This window comes from Sander lucioperca, chromosome 7, assembly GCF_008315115.2.
Source record: "Sander lucioperca isolate FBNREF2018 chromosome 7, SLUC_FBN_1.2, whole genome shotgun sequence".
NCBI lineage: Eukaryota > Metazoa > Chordata > Actinopteri > Perciformes > Percidae > Sander > Sander lucioperca.
In genome coordinates, this window is record NC_050179.1 from 32,207,947 (window position 1) to 32,229,125 (window position 21,179).

The 21,179-nt window shown below is 39.8% G+C and overlaps 1 protein-coding gene across 2 annotated transcripts in view; it reads left to right on the forward strand.

The window, feature by feature from the left end:
- The window catches only part of met (MET proto-oncogene, receptor tyrosine kinase), a 90,481-nt gene extending 84,594 nt beyond the window's left edge, over positions 1–5,887 (forward strand). For both annotated transcript variants that reach the window (XM_031279724.2, XM_031279725.2), the window contains one exon: positions 2,814–5,887. In XM_031279724.2, the coding sequence (XP_031135584.2) occupies positions 2,814–3,120 (307 nt within the window). In that variant the 3' untranslated portion in view covers positions 3,121–5,887. The remainder of the gene's footprint in view (positions 1–2,813) is intronic.
- Positions 5,888–21,179: the final 15,292 nt, after the last annotated feature.

Genomic DNA, 21,179 nt, shown 5'->3' on the forward strand with positions numbered 1-21,179 from the left:
GTAGAGGCCCAAAAGTTCCCAAGCTGTAAATTAAACGGAGACATCAGGGGGTGATGCACATCTGCAAACATTCCCGCAATTCTTCACTCCCGATCGTTCACACGGTGTTTTGGTGATAGCAGTCGCTGGCAGATACCTTGGACCTGTCGTAATGGAGGGCCATTTTTCTTCATTTTTAACAATGATAGGGTGGCAAGTCAGGAAAAGAACAACAATAATGGCAATAAGAGAGACGTCAACTTCTGACAGGGTGAAGAGTTTTGATAAAACATGATTGATTGTTGGTGTGAAAGTTATCTTTGAGACACGTTGACTATTAGTTTCTATTGTAGAATTTTAAGAATGAAGCCCCTCTGATAGAGTTAAAAACATAAAGTTGCCTCTTGGGCCTCCTGCACACTGCCTGTGTGGCGTGAGCGTGGCGTTTCTGTTGCGTGTCAGTTGCGTGGCGGCTGCGTGGCGTTTTCTGTCTTTGCACACCAGAAATGTGTCTGACGCGGCGCTGCTGCTGCTAGCCTTGTCTGTACACATGTATGTTTCCCATAAACATAAACATAAATATATACTGATTTGATTACAGCAAAGACAACATCGGCACTATTGACGGCAAAATAGGCTACAGAATATTTCGTTCTGTATTGACAGGTGCAATATTTGAAAATCTATTTTAAATTACATTTATATCTGCATTTATGTCAAAACCTAGACACTTTCAGACATCAAAATGTCATGTTTTAAATGTATTTGTGTCAAAATGACATATAAACATCTTTTCCTATTCTATTTTGCCTGGAAACGCTTCCAACACGCTTGCGTGTCGCTTGAAAAATAGGCGTTGGTCCTATTTCTGGCATGCACGCGTTTTTTGAGACGTGCGTGTCACGCAGGTAGTGTGTAAGCTTTAACCTGTTAACATGGGAGCCGAAATAAAAACAGACACGCCACGTAGCTGACACACTCACGCCACGCAGCCAGTGTGCAGGAGCCCTTAAGTTTCCAGGTTCAAATAGTGGCTAATATATGATTTATTGTTTCATGGAAAAAAAAAATAGAACTGAAATATGTCAAAACATATCACAAGTGAAACAGCATATGAAAATAAAAGAATGTAGAAGGGCACTCGGAGAGCGCGGATCTCCGCCAAGGCCCTATCTCATAATGTTAATGCAGTGTGAAGTTTCCTAGTCGGGAACTCATTTTTCCCATTATTCCGACACCACATGAATGAAGCACAATCTGCCCCATATAGCACCTGTCTGACAATGTTAACGAAAGAGAAAAATAGTTTGTGTATCTGCCCGATCTGCTCCTAAATTAAATAGCTTCTTCCTTGGCTCATGCTACACCCTTCAGATTTCATGAAAATCTGGCCAGTAGTGTTTTCCATAATCCTGCAACATAATCTCCTATAGAACATAACAGCGAAACTCATCAAGAGGAAAACACTATATGAATTGTGCAAAATTAAGGTAAATGAAAACGTTCCATAATTACTATTCAGTTAGCCAGAGGCTACAACTAACGATTATTTTATTTTCGATTAATCTGTCAATTGTTTTCTCGATTCATCGGTTAGATGTTTGGTCTGTAAAATGTCAGAAAATGGTGAAAAAATGTCAATCAGTGTTTCCCAAAGGCCAAGGTGACGTCCTCAAATGTCTCGTTTTGTCCACAACTCAAACATATTCAGTTTACTGAGTGAATAAATAAACGAGAGATTTTTTTTTTTTACTATTTTTTCATAAAAAAACGACTCAAACCGATTAATCGATCATAAAAATAGTTGCCATTTAATGAATCACTTCGTCTTTGCTGCTCTAGTTACGACTACTTATCTGTGGTCTTTTTTTATTCACTGATTAATTGTTTAATCTATAAAATGGGAATAAAGTAGTAAAAAAACAATTTCCTAGAGCACAAGGTAATGTTTTTTGTAGGCATGGGCCGGTATAACATTCTGACGGTATGATAACCTTCAGCAAAAGTATCACAGTTTTACGGTATTGCAGTATTGCAATTACAGCTTTAAAATGTATTTTTTTTTAATGTCTGGGTACATTGAACACAATGTATTTAATTTTTTTAAACACGGCATACTTGCAGGGAGATGGATTACTAAACTGCACTTTCTGTCCTTGACCACTCATAAAAAACAGCTCATACCTTAGGAACGGTATGACAGAAAATGTTAGTGGTTTTGAAACCTTGACTTTTTCAAACCACGGTATACTTTGAAACCAGTAACTGGCCCATGGCTAGTCTTTTGTTCAACCAACAGTCCCAAACCAAAAAGGAACAGTTTTTTTTTCCAAAAGCCATAACCACTTTGAACTCACACATGCACTGACTTCACAGTCTAACCCCCCAACTCCCGGACTTTCTTCTACCCACCCACTGTGCAATTCCATTACTGTGCAATATCTGTATACTGTGCAATATAATAACTCTCATTGTCCAATATCTATTACTCATTGAAAATGATCACCACTATTGGGCAATATTCAAATAATGTACAATAACACTGCATATCACACTGTATATAAAACCATATTTATTTTTTTATATGTATATAGCATCTCAGAACTGTGCACCATACCCCCCTTTTTTGCACTACTTATTTTATTCCATGTTATATTTATCACATGTTGGCACTGGAAAAGGAGATGCTTTTAATCTCATTGTACATGTGTATAGTGACAATAAAAGGCATTCTATTCTAAAAGATATTCAGTCATATTAAACAGAGAAAAGCAGTTAACGTTCAAATTTAAGAAGCTGGAAAAAAAGACTCCTCTCCTTCCCTCTCCCTGCAGCTACACGCTGATGATCGAGTGCTGGCATCCGAAGCCCGAGCGGCGGCCCTCCTTCCACGAGCTGGTGTCCCGCATCTCCACCATCTTCTCCAGCTTCAGCGGGGAGCACTACGTCCTGCTCAACACCACCTACGTCAACATCGAAAAGATGAGCCCTTACCCCTCGCTCCTCGCCTACTCCACCGACACCACCACCACCACCGTGGCTTCCTCCTTTATGTCTTCCTCATCCGACCCCTCCACCTCTACGTCCCTGCCAACCATGTCCCCCCTCTTTTGCCACGTGGAGCGAGACTGCTGCACCTGAAAGAAAGAAAGAGAGAGAGAGAAATGGAGGAAGGTGGAAACTCAGACATTGAGAAACAAAAAGGAGCAAGGAAGAAAGCAGTGAGGCGATGAAGAACTACTGTATGTACTTGCCAAACACTGGACGCTGGACGCTGTATGCTGAGGAAAAAAAAAAAAAAAAACAGTTTCGAGAGCTTTGACTGTTCACTCAATGTACATAGATCGTCTGACCTTTGACCCTTTCGAAGCATCGCCAGACAACAGGGTTCTCCATGAACTATGGGGCTGACCTTATGGACTTTTCTGGCCTTTTATCGACCCCCGAGGAGCAGGAGATCAGTCTTCCTGCGTCCTCTACATGACAATTACAACACAGGAACTCCTCCTCAAAGAGTCCCAGCGGACAAAGCCACTGTCAAGCAAGCACAACGCTATTCGTCAAACACCCAAAAAAAGATCTCATTGACTGCTGTACCCACACAGGGAGAGGATAGATTTTCTGTGTCTGCTCCTCTCTGGGTGGCATGTGCTCCGATACGCGGATGTGGCTCAGACCTTTTTCGCTCTCTGTAATGTGAATGTTTGACAAATGGCCATGTATTGTGTCGTAGAGAAAATGTCACACCTCCAGCGCCCGCGCTCAAGAGAGAACGCCGGCTGCTTTGATAGATTGTGGCGCCTCGGGTTAAGTAAACCAAGGCACTGTGGAGGTTGATAATGGTTGGAAGGCAACAGGGGGACATCAGTGTAGGTTGGTGTAAGGTGGGATGTGGGAAAGAAAACCCCCTGCTGCCTGCATGCAGTTCACTGGATGCTTTTATTTGTGTAATTACATTTGGACAATTAGCTTTTGATGTGCTTGGAGGAAAAAAAACATCTGGCAGTCTCATTGTGACTCACCTGTGTGAAATCCCCAGATGTTTCCGAGTGCAAAGGGTCAGAAGCACCCTTGATTTTCTCCTCTTTTTAAAAAAAAAACCTGAAACGTCCCATCATGTCAAAACAGTACAACTCTGACAACATGCACACGCCTGAAAGCTTGGAGGTTTTTTTTGGAAAGAAGGAGAACAAATAAGAACTATGTCCTGGGGTTTTTTCGCTAACTGTATGTCAGATTTTGTCTCCGTTTCGTATATCTTACATTTTATTGGCAGAGAACATGCTGTACCTGATAAAATGATACCAAGACAAAGGACACGAGGGTTCCCAGAGACCTAAAAGTTCATCTTTAACATTTTAACTAAATAGCTTGTGGTCAAAATTCCAACAAAGAGCTTGTTGTCCCATAAAGATTTCACTGAGAGCTTCAAGTAAAACTTTTTTACCTCAAAGGGTCCTTGTGTTCATCTGGCTTCTAACCAGGAGTGTGTTGTTATGTGACTAAGTGACAGCTGTATACCACTGTAACTTTATGACGACCATGCATTACTGTAAGTCATTATGAAGAAATATTTCAATCTTAAAAGGCCGTACCAGTGTGTTTGCAAGTTTCAGCTTCTTAAACACGACTCATGTACAATTTGCACTTTTGTTGACCATTTCTCAAAGCATGCTAATACAGTTTTTATTCCGTTCCAGGCAGCTGCTGGCTCCCATTCATTACTGCACAGTAGGAAATTCAGATTCTCGCTTGAGTTGTGTAATCCATCACAGTCAACATCAAGTCAACGTTAAGTTTTGTCACTGATATAGTACATAGGCGTCGATTTCGGTGGGGGACGGTGGGTACGCGTACCTATCAGATGGTCGTCATGAGTCATTTTGCACCCACCACTTTTTTTGAAAACCTCGAGCTCAATTTAGTTAAAAAAAATAAAGTTCATAACACATAATTCTTGAGCGACAGATGCCAACAAATCCACAAAAAATCTCTATCCCCACAGGGCAGACACACACCGTTTTGAGATTGAACGTGCCCCTGGTAACATTTATGACTAAAATATAAAACGTCTGCTTCCTTCAGGGCATTTCCTATGTGATATACTTTGATGAATTACACAACTCAAGCAACTTTCTAGAGTTCTCATATTGTACAGAAATGAATGGAAACTAATGGCTGCTTTCAACAATAGAGAAAAACAAAATTTTCTAAAACACATGAGCATGATTTACAAAGTGGTTAGCTTTGATGCAAATTACACAATATTGGTTTCAAATGTGCTAAAACTTGCAAATCACTGCTGATGTTTATGCCCCCCTTTTATGTTTGCTTTGTGTAGCAGATTATGTTTTATCATTTTATCTGAATGGCTGCTGATGTGACTGGGCCATTGACGGGACAGGTATGAATGTTTGCTATGACAAGAAAATTGCTGTACTATATTTTTGTATTGATGATGAGCCTCTTCTTTAAGAACGGTGGTGAGTGAATAGTGCCACGAACAATTGAACAAAGCCACCTAATCAATCTTTTTGTTTTCTAGACGAAACCACTGCCATTTTGTAAATAAAGAGAAGGGATCGTTGGGGGATCCGTGTGGGTTAGCAGCATGCGTCTGATGATAAACACGTGGTCGCGGATTCTCATTCAGCTCGACAGCTAGATCACCGTGCAAACGAAGAGTTGAACAAACCGGAGCCACCTCACACCCCACATGATACCTAAAGACTGCTGTCACTTTGATCGTGTGATTCTCCACCACTTTGTGCTTAACACTGTCTGTTCTGTTCTGTGTGTGCGTATGTAAGATTTTGTTGTACATAAGAAAAAAATCCTGAAGGTACATGTTCCTATGTAATGTCAAATCAACTTTTGTCAGTCTAATAAAGCTATACTATCAGAGCTATAACTTTCTTTCTGTCTTTTGTTTTACAAGACAAGCAGCTCAAACCTGCCCTGGAGGCAAATGTAAAGCACGGCTGTACAGTGTATAACTTTAATTACAAGTACCCGTTGTGTAAATTACTATCTGCTCACATAGTTTGTTCCTGCATCATACTTTCCATACGGTGGGTATTGTGCAATGGATGTGCAGCAGCCACTTAGTCAAAAAGGCCTCCATTTTACAATGAACGATACTCTAGATGCAATCAGGCGCTGACGTAGATTTTGGGCAGTGGTGGAATGTAACTGAGTACATTTCAAGTAAAGTACAAGTACCTCAAATTTGTACTCAAGTACAGTACTTGAGTACAAATTTGAGGTACTTGTACTTTACTTGAGTCTTTTCTTTTTGTGCCACTTTCTACTTCTACTCCGCTACATTTCATAGAGAAATATTGCACTTTTTACTCCACTACATTAATCTGACAGCTTTAGTTACTTTACAAGTTAAGATGTTTGCAAACAAAACACATGCAGTTTATAAAATGTGACGTATTATAAATTAAACTACCCAACAATATAACAGCCTACAAGTCCAGCTGAAATGATTAGACCATTAAACACAGAACTGTTTGGATTGTTTCTAAAAATGTGAGGATTGTTCTGCATTGAGTACTTTAGGTACATTTCTCTGATGACACAATACGTTAATTTAAAGGTGCTGTAGGTAGGATTGTGAAGATCCAGGACTTAGCCAAAGAATTTGACCATCGAGAACTTCTCAGTCCCTCCCCCCCTTTCTGCTAAAGACCAAACGGTCTCCTAAGCCCCTCCCCCCACAAGGGAGAATGAATGCGTGTGCATGAGCAGTGATTGACACGCAGTTAGACACCTCCCCCGGCCCTGATTGGTGCATCTGAACAGGGAGCTGTGGATTTCTGCAAATCTCACTACAGGCTGTAGGTGGAGCCAGAGGAGCTGGATTTTTTTTTAAATGACCTGCTTCATGTTGTTCTACTGGAACATAGGGTCAGTTTCAGCAAATATGACAGAAAGTTAGTTTTATAAGTCTTACCTACTGCACCTTTAAGTAACATCTTCAATGCAGGACTTTTACTTGTAACAGAGTATTTTTACAGTGTGGTATTAGTACTTTTACTTAAGTAAAGGTTCTGAATCCGTCTTCCACTGGTTGGCCTTTAAACCTTCAAACTCCATGCTTGTGCAACATTTTGAGCACACAGTCCTTGCATTTTGTTTCTACCTTTTGTTGACAGAAGGTCACCCTTTTTTTTGTTCCCACTGGTTGGTGGCAACCTCTGACCCTTCACCTAGCCCCCCTCATTTCTTCTGATCCCTGTAAGTACTGCAGTCTAGACCTTCCCCCTCCCTCTGGTGAACTGAGCCGTGACCGTGGCTTTCAGGACAGGTTGTCCTTTTGCAGTTGCTGGGCAACCGAAAAGATTTGTAAAGAACCTCGTCTGTATAAAAATGAGAGAACACAGGCTTTTAGGGTGATATTTGAATACATTTCTACTCTTGAAAGACTGGACCCTGATGCCTTTGTGTGACGGTTGAGAAAAACTGATTTTAAAGGTGCTACATTTAGCATGTTAGCATCAATAAATCACGACAGCTTAAAAAGGAGAAGATAAAAGACAAAATTAGACGGCTTTAAAATCAATTTTTCAGATTGTGCCAGCAGGATGCATGGGTCCTTTATGGCACAAATGTAAATGCTTAATGGCACAAATCAGAATTCTATTGTTCTGAGAAAAGGTTGATAATGATTGATTGGATATTGGTGTTTTAAGTATGTCTATAAAAATGAGAGAACAAGCTTTTGAGCTATATTTGAATACAGGAGATTTTAAAGTTGCTACATTTAACATGTTAGCATCAATAAATCACGACCACATAAAAAGGAGAAGATAAAAGGTCAAATTAGATGCATTTACAATAAATTTTTCACATTGTGTGCCAACAAGGTCTATGGCTCGTTTATGGCACAAATCAAAAAGAAAGTTGAAAAAATGGTTGACTGGACATTGGTGTTTAAGCATGCTTTTAGCTCAAGTTTGTATCTCAAAGAGCAATAATTGAACAATATAATGAAAATACAACGTAACCAAAACATTGCAATTGACCAAAATTTAAGAGGGCAAAGCACAGGATCTCAGTGTTTTACAATACATCCCATGACTGGAATAAGCACTCAAAGTGCTAGGAAAATGAATTTAATGCCGAAGAAGACATAATGTGTTTTATGAAACTTTTTCAAATTATTCAAAAAAATGATTACTGTATATTTCTAGACAAACAGAACAAGTAGGCAAGAAGATAAGAAAGGGGGAAGCACTTCATGTTAAATGTCATGACCCCGGGGGGCTTTCAAATCCTCCACAGTACACAATCCAAACTATGTGGTTATGACTGAGAGGATATTAATTCATTTCTTAATTCCAGAGAAACATACATGTCTTATACTGCCTGCAGCAATACACAGTAGAAGGTGTGGCCCACAGTGTCTCCTTTGATAAAGTGAGGTGAAGAGAATCTCCTGTTGTAACGTAGTCTATATCCTTGACATTCCACTTCCGGGATTGCTCCGGTGCAGCAGGAAATGTCTTTTCGCCGATGTTTCCTTCCGCTTTCTTTCTTTGTGTTGGCATTTTTAACTCAGGTGGATTTGTGAGGACTATGGTTAACTGCTCCTCAGATCTCTGCAGGGTAAATCCAGACAGCTAGCTAGACTATCTGTCCAATCTGAGTTTTCTGTTACACGGCTAAAACTACTTTTGAACCTTCCTTCCCAAGGCTATTTTACAGAGGCACCAGGGCTCCGTCCGGCACTTAGCACCACCCACGACGATTGTGATTGGTTAAACCCTCCTGTTTTCCTTGGGTCAAATTTGACCCATTTTCCAAAAGTTTCTATATCAGAAATTCAGGTTTCTTTCAATCAAGTCACACACAAGTAATATAAATGTTCAGTTCACTACTTTCATTGAATTTAAGTGTTTTATTCAATTGTATGGCATTTGAAGAAAAGAATTGACAAAAGAAATTCGGAATACGTGACAAAAACATTGAGAAAAAAAGTGACCGAAATGTCGGAAGAAAAGCTTCAAAAACATGGTTAAAAACAACAGCAAAAATGTCTTAAAAAAGACGCAGGAAAAAAAAAACCTTCGTAAAAAGTGACAAAAGTGTCTTGCCGTTTTAATTTTAATATTCTAACCCAAAAAAAACAAAAGTTGCATCTTGCATGGTCGACGGGATGACAACACAAGGTTTAAAGAAATGCCGATAAACCGGAGCAAGTTTTTCTCCCATCCAGGAATGCTGTGTGGACTAGTCAGACCTTCCTCCGCAGCGCTGTGGAGGAAGGTCTGGCAAAGCGAGACTAGGCTGAGAGAAACAGATGTAGTTAAAAAGGCTGTGGTGGAATTTTCCAGACCATCAGGACAACACGGACCGTCAGATTAGTAGTTATCTTCCACGTTGCTAAAGTATCTTTGCCCCCAGGCTTAAATTATCCCAGTGAAAGCCATGTTAAGCCCCGGCTAACACGAGCATGAGGCATGTCTGTCTTTGCATCTTACTCTAAGCATCCATCTCGCCTGCCACACCAGGCTTGTCTTGTCTTTCATCCCCCTTCACTCTCAGTCCTTCACTCAGCCGCCGCCAGTGCTACTGGTGTCCTCTGATCAGGAGTTTAAGAGTGTGTTTTGACACAGTAAAGCCTTTTGTATGCATGTGTGACACAAAAGGCATTTATATTTCTTGACAAAGTCAGTGACATTTAGTAACTTTAATAACTAAAATTGTGTTTCTACCAGTTTTATACAGTCTATGGTTTCTACCTGTATCAACAATGCTTCTGTGTTAAATATGCGATGCAAGACTGACTTCTTAAGTGTTTTTAGTGGGTCACTTTTCTATTAGAATTGTTCTAAAACACATGATACGACATGAACGACAATGAGCTTTTGTATGCGTTACATAATGACACATTAACAGTCTCACGTCAGCCTCTCTCCGCTCCCTGTTTCTAATCTTCTCTAAAGTCAACACCAGCAGCCTTTAATTCTTCCCCCCGTTCTCTACCTGTGTCAGTTTGTTTTTGGGTGTCCGTCTGTGTTTGCCTGTCTCCCTGGTGTAAGTGATACACGCTAAAAACATGGCCACACAAGTGTTCAAAGAGAGGACAGGTGCGGCTGTTGATAGGATCAGTTAAAAGTTAAACGGGATGCAGGTTTTTGTACGAGTCATTAGGTGATTCAGCAGCATTGGTATGTGTGTCAGAGGGGTTGCTGAACCCGAACACACACACTGACTACACACTTGCATGTACAGTATGCACACACACATATCATATTAAAGTGATTGTCCACAAAAAAAATGTTTTTGAATATCAAAACACTGACCTGTAGGTTTGAAAGGTGGCTGTTAAATCTTTCTAGTTTCCTCATTGATGAAGAACAGATTGAATTCAGTCAGTTACCAACAGATTTCAACAAAGGTTTTCACAACTGCTTCATACTTCTTCTCCACTGCATTTCAGAGGGAAATATTTATTTCATTACTTTCATCTGACAGCTGTAGTAACTAGTTACTTTGGATATTGTAATCTGTTGAAAAGGGATTTTAGGAAACAGCGAGAGACAAAGGATTGTCAAAATCGATGCAGCAGAGATTTTTTCTGACTTTTAGTCTCTACGGATCAAGCTCCGAAAACATTGGGTCCTACATTTCCCATAATCCAACTCAAAACATCTTCTGATAGATCCCCCCCCCCCCTTCCCTTGGCAGATAAATGTCAAGATAATTTATAACGAAGGTTTTCTGTCTTAAATTAGTTTAAATTAGTAATTAGTCTGCAAGCCCAAATTGAAATAACCGTGATGATGAACATTGTGCAAAGCCACTGAAGATACCATGCAGCTGTTTTCACAGGCTGCGTATCTACTCCTCATGATGACTAAACTGAACTCAATGCGAAAAAATTGTGGAGTTCCCCTTTAATTGGTTAAAATGTGCTTTACCTCGACCAGCTACAACAACAATAAAAAGCTGCTTATGCATTCATTGATCATTAATAATCCAGTGTCACAATCCAATATACATTTGATACTTTAAGTACATTTTGCTGATTCTATTTCTGTACTTTTATATTGTTTAGTTTACATTTTAAAAAAAAAAGAAATCTGCCACTAAAACTTGCCATCATCAGAATTAGTTATACCTGACATGAATTTATGTTGATACTTTTCAATGTTCTCTGTGATGGAGGAAACTGCAAACGTACAGCCTCATTTCAAGCAAGAAAGGGGAGGGGGGTTGATACTTGAAATATCTTGGGTGAGTATCATTGTAGAATACAAACACACACACACACACACACACACACACACACACACACACACACAAACAACCTTATCATCTGATAAAGTAGCCAGTCAGTACCATTCTGACCTGAATTAGTGAGTCAACTCACATTCTCATTAAACTGTTAATGAGTTTTGGCCAATGAGAGACCAGGGAGGTAGATGGCACTGAGTGGTAAAGTATGCCTATCACCCCCCCCCCCCACACACACACACACACACACACACACACACGCACACACACACCTCAGCTACCTCGGCGGCCTTCGTTAAGGATTCCCATCAGATATTTCATGGTTTAGTTACTATTGAATCTATCAGGATAAAACTTTAACAATTCATTCATTCGTCATTTCATCGTGGCACAAGTGTCTGAGAACTTAATCTAGAAATGTAAACTTGAATTCTCATTGACTAACCAGTCTGGTTTAGTTACTATTGAATCTATCAGGATAAAACTTTAATGCCACAGCAGATGAGCTTGTTTTTGGATTGTTGGCGCCCCCTATTGATTCTGCATTGTTTCTGCACCTTCATGGACACTTCATCCAGCATATGTGTGCTGGACAAAACAATGGGAACACACCACATGAAAGAGAAGTACTGCAACTTTGAAGTATTGTTGCACTGCAGCTGCTACAGTGAGTCATAGATTGGCTGCATTTATCAGTTATAAAAGATTACAATTAGCACTTGATGTGATGTGTGAGTTCATAAAACATCAAGGGTTGAATTATAGAGTTCCAAAGAGGCAAACGTCAGTGTCCGCAAGCCAGGAAGAAAATCTTTTTTCCTCTCTTGTACATTTTGTCCATTTCAGGAGCACCTGCTTTATTTTGTGTATTATTTTCCAAGTACCGTAGAACCTTTTCTCTTTTAAATTGGCCAAAGTAAGTCTGAATTGCTCTCACTACAATCCTTGTTGGATCAAAATGTCAAAATCTGACAGTGGTTTTCTAGGAGTGGAAAAGCCATGTCTATCTCCAGGTGCATTAGTCACATAAACTGCAAAATGATTAAATATAGAAGTCAACCATTCTCTAAATCAGGATAGAATAAGTCACATAAACTGCATCAGCTAAAGAAACTGTAGTTGCAAATCAAAGCTCACTGACAGATATGATAGACAGCTAGCAAGGGTATTTCTAAATGTCACAGAAGCCTCACTAATCATGACAGAATGGATTCAGCTCCTCTGTGAACAATAAAAACGTAGCATCGTGAACTTCACGGAGCCTGAATTTATGGCGGGGCTGCCATTTGAAAACCACTTCTGTGCAACTAAAGCACACAGAAACACATAACCTGGGGTAAAGAGAACAAAACGTGGAGCCTTGAGCACTGGAGAAAAGTAATGGAGTATGATTTGAAATCCTTTACACTGGGATGTCATTTAAAAATCTCATTTGTTTGTACTATTTCACACTGACAATATATTGCCAACTTTTTCCATAAGTATGTATCCATAGTGCAGTGACGTTCAAGTGGGATGATTAAAAGCATTTGATTCACACCTTATAATGTATCAAATGCTTTTACTTATCAGATTTGAACCTCACTGAACTATTGGGTGTGTATTTTTTACTCTTTGCATGCATTAGCCGCATCAACAAAGGCTTTTTAACTTTGTCTTCAACAAGAGTGCCTTGGTTTTCCCGCTGTTCTGATGACTGGACTGGAGCAAGAAGTGTAGCTTCCTACCTCCCGTGTCCCCGCAAAAACTGGAAGAAATGTCCTCTTGAAGATCTGTGCAGCACCTAAAGCCACCCATTTCATAAAATATATAACATTTAAGGAAAAATAATGTATGCTTTTCTGAAGTTTAGAAGAAGAAAGGGAAGAGATCCCAGTTGTGACCCTTGCCCCTTCGTCTCCCATGTGATCTGGCACATGCATTTTGTGTTAAGACACATGGAGTTCTACTTTTATGAATCTGTTTACAAATATTATGTTTATGTCGATATTTCTAAAGTAAGAAACATCAAGCTGATTCAAGCGCTACAACCAAAGGCTTGAGTCGGCCGTTCTGTTAAAACATAACATGATTTCTGTGTTTTCCTTCACAATGAATCATCACAGCGTGTGTTTCCAGTTGATGAACACCTCACGTTGGTGTAGATTTCTTCTTTCCTCCATAGACACTATTTATCAAACACAGACCTGTTTCTACTTTCAACAAATCAAATGTGAACTATTTCTCACATTTTTCACCTTCAGCTGCAAAGTGTGTGTGTCTGTGTGTGTGTGTGTGTGTGTGTGTGTGTGTGTGTGTGTGTGTGTGTGTGTGTGTGTGTGTGTGTGTGTGTGTGAGAGTGTGAGTGAGGCCAAAATCCACAATTCAACATTTGGTCCAAGTACTTTATGGCAAGCACCTCTTAAATTCAGACTTCCAGTACAGGCTTGTTGGCTGAGGATGTTCATTCCAGCATCCACTCTGCTCCAAAGCGAGCAGATCTTTACTGTATGACCCTGGTGATGAGTTGAGAAAAGTTTTTTCTATTACATTTTTTTTTCACCTGCTGAGACTGTCTGTTGCTCTCCGGTCTTTACAGACTTTTGCTTCTTATAGGTGAGAGGAGAAACCTAACACATACAGTATTTGACACAGGAGGAATTTAGCATTAAACATCATTTCATTCATTCATTCATTCGTCATTTCATAGTGGCACAACTGTCTGAGAACTTAATCTAGAAATGTAAACTTGAATTCTCATTGACTAACCAGTCTGGAATCACTCAGACAACAATGTAATCACTGTGAAAGGGCCGATAATCAGGACTGGGAGTGCTGGTGTACCAAAGAATTCCAGGGGAGTGTGATCACAGCCAGACTGGCGTTGAAAGCCCATATCTGTGGCTTAGTGGGGCACCAAAGTCCCACAAGGCCATTTGGAGGGTTGGAGGTGGATGTGGTATTTTTGTAAACCAGTGGGTCTCAATATTTTCAGCCAGAAAGAAGTTCAAGCCCTTTTGTTTAAACACATAGCCGGTGACAAAAGCATCTTCAAAAGCAAGCCCATAACATGCAACGAAATCAGCAAATTAATCAAAAAGAAAAATGAAAGGAAAGATACACATTTAACACATCTTAAAGTCATACAGCCATATTTGTAGTTCTTTGAGGCTTGGACCCAGCAGTGCTTCAAGCTAAAGGCTAATGCTAACATGGCAATTAAAGACAATGCATTTTAGTTTACCGTTTTAGCATGCTAACATCTGCCAATTAACGCTAAACACAAAGTGTAGCTCAGGCTGATGGGAAAGTCATTAGCTTTGCAGGTATTTTATACACAAACCAAAGTATTGGACAAAAATCCAATTTTGATGCGAAAATGGCACGAGGGGAAAAGTTAAAGGATCACCAAAGTTATTATGATTCATCCTGAAGGGGGCTGCAGAATGCACAGTGCTTGAATATGAACCAAATTCAGTATTAAGCCATACAATTACTGTCAAGATGTCATTAACTTTGTGATGGTGCTAGAGGAAAGGTCAGGGCACCGCCAAAGTCAGTAGGATTCATTATCTGGGAACCATGAATGCCTGTGCAAAACTTTGTGCCAATCCATCGAGTAGATGTTGAGATATTCTTGCATTGCCAGACCTTCCTCCACAGGAGTCTGGCTAGTCCACACAGCATTCCAGGATAGGAGAAAAACGTGCTCTGGTTTATTGGCATTTCTTTAAACCAATTACAATCGTTACGGGCGGAGCTGAGCGCTGCATGGAGCCCTGGTGCCTCTGCAAAATAGCCTCGGGAAGGAACTTGTTTTGGTGGAACGTGTACGTTCAAAGGTTGTTTTAGTCGATAGTCTAGCTAGCTGTCTGGATTTACCCTGCAGAGATCTGAGGAGCAGTTAACCATAGTCCTCATAAATCCACCTGAGTTTAGAATGCCAACACAAAGAAAGCGGAAGGCGACGGACATCCTGCCGAAAAGAGTGACATCTGGTGGAATTTCCGGCAGCACCAGAGCAATCACAGAATTGGAACGTCGTGGATATAGACTAATGTTGAGATATTTCCCAGGATAAGGGAAAAATCTGACCTGCTGGTGGTCCATCCATACAGAAAAAGTCAGGGATTCACCAAAGTCAGTTGGACTCATCCTCTGGGGATCATGAATGTATGCATAAAACTCCATGACAATTAATAGTTGTTTATATATTTTTAGTCTGGTCCAAAGTGGTGGACCGAGAGACCGACAGACCGACATTGCTACGCCTACAGAGCAACACCGCGGCTTCAAAAAACAGCTTGCATATATCATCTGACCAAAAACCACACCCTGACCTCACCCTGATGTTCCTACCTGCAGGTTTAACCCTTTTGTTGTCTTCCCGTCCACCATGAACTTGTTGTCATTCCGGGTCAAAATTGAAAATTAACTTTTTTTTCTGACGTTTCATTCGCTTTTTCTGATGCTTTTTTTTTATTCATGGTCAATAAACCTATTTTAAATGACATTATACCTAATTTTTTAGTTAAAAAAAGCAGAAATGATATAATATTTTGACTAATAGTAGTAATAGAATCAGACGATGTTGAGTGAATCACAGACTGGTTTATGTCAAAGTTTGGTCAGGATACTGTTTTAAAACCTTTTTTTTTAATAAAAACACCCAAAATTCAATGAAAGTAATTCATTTTACCTGCGAAGACTGTTGTATGGGTTCCTACAACATACATGCATGCATCCAAGTTATTTTGGGGCAATGTGGTTGAAAGAAACCCATATTTCTAAAATCGAAAACTTTGAAAACGGGTCAAATTTGACCCCAGGACAGCGCTTTAGCTCAGCTGTGCAAACCGTCATCCATCTGCGTTACTGCTGTCCGCATTTCAACACAACAGCTATTGAACTGGCACAAAGCAGACTACACCAGATACTGTCAGGAGGTGTGGAGATACAGTCTCACTCGTCCCCATCGTGCTGCCTCCTTCCACTTTCATGCACTGCCAAGAAGACATTTCTCACACTGATACTCAGATAGCTGGAGAACAGAGAGGGACACAATCACTCACCGTGGTATAACCAAAATGATACTTGCACACAAAGGTTGTGCTGCTTTTTTTTTTTTTTTTTTTATCTTAACACTTCATCATTCTGCATCTTTAATACCTCAACCTTTTCAGTGTCTTTTGAGTCTCCTGGTTGATTATTGTCCAAGTGAGAACCGTGTAATGAGTATCCGAGGTGACTAACCAGTGGCTGGGGGTGAGTCACAGAGCGGCCCCCTTTTCAGAAGCAGAGAAACTGAGTTCTCAATGCCCTTTTTGGGTCCCCAGAGGTGATGAGTGGCTCCAGTGTTGACACAATGGCGGGACTGCAGGCCATTCAAGTTCGAAGGCAGATTACAGGGCATTTAAAACCTCTTGGTTTGATCCCTCAGCGTGCCTCATCCTCCCAAAGCTGAAGCAGCACAATTATACAGCCACTGGTGCCGTCGGAGGGGCCTCACTAAGAAGGGACCTGAAAACCCTGTGATCATTCTGGGCTTCATCAATCATAATTTAAGTTTCTATGTGAAAAGCACAAGATATGTTTAGCATAGTGAGAGGCAACTGAGAAACAAATACTATGATCTCCTTTAAGTCCCTTCTTAAGACTTTCCTGATTTTTTTTTTTGTAGCTTGAACCTCCTTTGAACTGTCTTTTGAAATGTTTTTCCTTTTCATACCTACATTGTACATGTTTTTACACACCAGATACTTTGTATGTGTTTGTTTTTTTGAAAATCCTGATGTCGCTGGTCTGTTTTTATTTTTGCAGTTTTGTGAAGCACTTTGGAACGTTGATTTTGAAAAAGGCTCTATAGATAAAGATGTATTATTATTATTATTAGTAGTATTATTATTATTATTATTATAAATAAGGGCACTGAAAAGATTGGACATGTTTCAGATCTGTAATGATAGATACGGTAATAGCACATGGATTAAAGAGAAGGTGAAGATGGACAGAGTCAGGCTTGTTTAAGACACTGTATAGTACCGATGTGACCCCACCTTAACAAACACAGGGATACAGCGTTGGCATCACATGAAGACTGATTCTTGTAAAAGAGGTATGAATTACAGTCTTGGAGGGAGAGGGGAAGGCCACAGCATTGGGGAAGTACGTAGCCGTCAGGAAGCAATTTAGTTTGAAGGGTTCATTTTGTAGCTCAATGAGGGTGTAACTTAACATTACCTCACAAATCTAGCTGTGAATAACAACCTCGTTAGAAAAACACAAAGAAAAAGGTTGCTGTGATGTACCTGTAGGCATTTTAGTAATGTTAAAGTAGAGATGGAAGGTCTAATGAGGTATTACAGAACTGTCTTGTTTTCAGCGTTATAGTCTCTACTCCTGGGGTAGATGTAAGTACATTACTCAATTTCTATTTTAAATTTTTCCATTTTATGCGACTTCATGATTCTATGCATTGCTTTTACTAAGTAAGCAAAGTATGCAGGTGTTGTAAAATGGAGAATTGTATTCTCATTGGTATTACTACTGTACTATTACCCGAGTAAATGATCTGAAAGGTATGGAGCCCCTAAGGGGACATGACATGACTTTTTTTCTTTTCTTGTGCTTATAAGAAACTTTCTGGTGCGCACGATGTACTTTCTGGTTGCGTTTTCAGGAAGATGAATACCTCCTCCTCGACAGCCATTCTGACTGCTACTCAGATTGGTTCATATGTCCCTTTAGGGCAGGGGTATCAAACTCGCGGCCCGGGGGCCAATTGAGGCCCGCGGGATGATATTTTGTGATATTTTACTTGACATCAAAGTTTAGTTTCTGTTGTTCTGAAACGCACCTTTTTGCTGAGTCGTTGCGTGTGCCACACTTGCCACGCTTTTATTTTATTTTTTCACTTACGGGCTACCATAGCTAGTCTCGTGACAGCTTCCTGTGGCATTTGTTGTCAACGGTTGTCAAGCTAGCCAACCGTGAAGTACCTGGGGAAGTATCAACGTTGGTCACTTGGTTGAAACGTGTTCCTGGGTGACGGAAAATATATGCCTTCACCCAGTTCCAGTCATGTCTCTCTCAAAACGTGCCGTGAAGAGAAAGGTTGGTGACGAGCACAGGCAATTTCAGTGAAAGTGGGAGACTTTTTTCTATCGAGCACAGGGGCACCTCTATATGTCTCATATGCACAGAGAAAGTTGTGGTGTACAAGGAATATAACATCAGACATCATTACTCAACTAGACATGCTGAGGAGTATACAAAATACCAGGGAGATGAGAGAAAGAACCGGGTCGCCAAGCTTAAAAAATGCCTATTGAGGCAACAAGATTTATTTAAGAAAGCAAACAAAGAATACTTTTGTTGAATACTTGACGCGGCCCAGCCTGACCCACACTCTGCCTCGAGCGGCCCCCAGGTAAATTGAATTTGAGACCCCTGCTTTAGGGGCTCCGTATAAAGGTTCCTCCACAACTGAAGGCAACAAATACTGATGTTGACGTCCAGCTTAGAATTAGGTTTTTGTGTTTCTGCACCTAGAAGTGTCATACTGCATGGATCAGGAAGATGCAACGAACAAGACTTCTAGAACAGTCCTTTTAACCTACCAGACTTCCTTAAACCTTGTGTTATCTTTCCGTCGACCATGCAACTTTTTGTTTTTATGGGTCACAATTTAAAATGAGGGCGCCTGGTAGCTCACCTGGTAGAGAGGGTGCCCATATGCAGGGGTTCGACTCCAACCCGCGGCCCTTTGCTGCATGTCATCCCCCCTCTCTCTCACCCCTTTCATAGCTGTCCTATAAATAAAGGCCTAAAATGCCCAAAAAATAATCTTACATTTTTTTTTTTTTTTATTAAATTAAAACTTGTTTTTTGTCACTTATTCTGATGTCTGTTGATTTTTCCTGCACTTGCTTTTTGACATTTTTTGTTGTTTTTCCCCACGTTTTTGAACCTTTTTTCAACGTTCTTTCATAATTTTTTTGTCTTCAAATACTATAAAATTCAATAAAGCACCCAAATTCAATAAAAGTAGTGAACGGATCATTTATTTTCCATGTGAAGAGCGTTGAATGGAACCATTCACCTTATTGTTTTGAACAATTTGGGTAAAGTAAAACCCAAATTTCTGATATAGAAACATATTGAAAATGGGTCATATTTGACCCGAAGACAACAGGAGGGTTAAAATGAATTATTTGAACCTCCTAAAGCTAACAGTCATTTTACCATCTGTGATAATATTTAACAAGACTCTCTTTCTGTCTCACCCTCCCTCTGTCTCAGTGTGGCTAAGGTCTTGTTGTATTGAGTATTAAGTTACATGTTGTCTTTTTTTGCTGGCAGCGTGAAAGGGAATGAGTCACAGTGAAACTGATCTCATTCCTCTTACGAGCACAAAAAGTATTTTTTCTTTTTCTTTTTTAAACAAAAAGTCTTAGCTCGCCATCTAGTGGTGAAAAACGTGGCATACACACTGTGACAGCATCTGGTAATCACAGGGGCTTCCCCAGATTTTTGTGATGACAAGAAAACATACTTATACCCTAGGGCATAATTTCCATTGGGGACAGGGGGGACATGCCCTCCCCACTTTTCAAAATCCCGTTTGTGTCCCCCCCACACTTTCAAATGAGTTTGATGTTATTTTATTTATAAGTCTCGGTGATTGGCCCCTATTTTTAGCAATAAAGAAATTAAGACATCTTTTTCTTATACATAGTTTAGTACTTTTCTTTCAGGCATAATTTATTATTATGGTCAACTTCATTATTTCCTGGATTTTGTATCACCATAGTCCCCTATAAATGTATGTAGAAATGCAGGAAATGGGATTCAAATCGAAAAAAATAATTCTGCCGGACGACCCCCAGACCCCCTGTTTTGTGCCCCCCCAACCCCTATTTCTCAAACCAAAGTTACACCCTTGCTTATATAGGAAATCTAAAGATGGTCAGAAGTTTAGAAGGTTTTAAGCAGGCACTGAAAAAATGGCTCAAATGCCAATCTTAGTATGTTTTTTTATTACTGTATTGTGTTGATGGATCTATTTAATATATGTGCGGATGTGATGATTAATGCTTGATCTGCTGCCACTTGCCCCCCCCCCCCAAGGGACCATAATGGACATCCTTGACATGACTTTGTTTTTTTAATTTTCTTTATGGTGCAAAGCTGTATCGTATCTTATAACGAAAGGGTCAAATAAAATCAATCAATCAATATTTTCTTCATGGATGGAAGAGGAATGCTTTCTTTCAATAACTCTCGTCTATTGCATCTAATGCCGAGGTGCACTTGAGCAAAGCACCAAAACTCAGGTGTAAATGTGAAGGATTACGTTAACATGAAAAGATATTGCTGTAAAAAACATGCACGCTTAGTCAGGTTGAATTAGATAAAAAAGAAGCTTAATACAGATATGTTTAATATTAAATGAAAATCACTTCAATGTGCTTATTTGTGCTGACAGGACTGGTGCTGGCATATAGAGTAAGAAGGTTTTTCTGACTTGACACACATTAACATTAAAGACTGCACAATTTACAACACTAGATAACACCAAGTTTCAAGTTTATTTCATTTATATAGAACTTTAAAACCAAACAAGTGTTGCACCAAACAAAAGTTAAAAACCATGCAATCAGATACAAACAGAAATAAAAACAATTATGAAATCATGAAAGACTGGAGCCCTGCGTGCTCTGTGACTCTATTAGAATAACAAATGACTAAATGCTACAAATGAGAAGCCAACCGAAGAAAGTGTTCCTTGTTTTCTATCCAGTTGTTTTCATATTTTATCATTGTTTTCAATTGGATTCATGTTTCTTGACTGCTGCTGTACGTGCTTTTATCTTTCAATTTATTTATTGATCCCCAGGAGGAAGGTTTTGCATTACTGTACACCAGCACAAGAAAAAGACCAGAATGATAGATAAGAGAAAACATTTAGG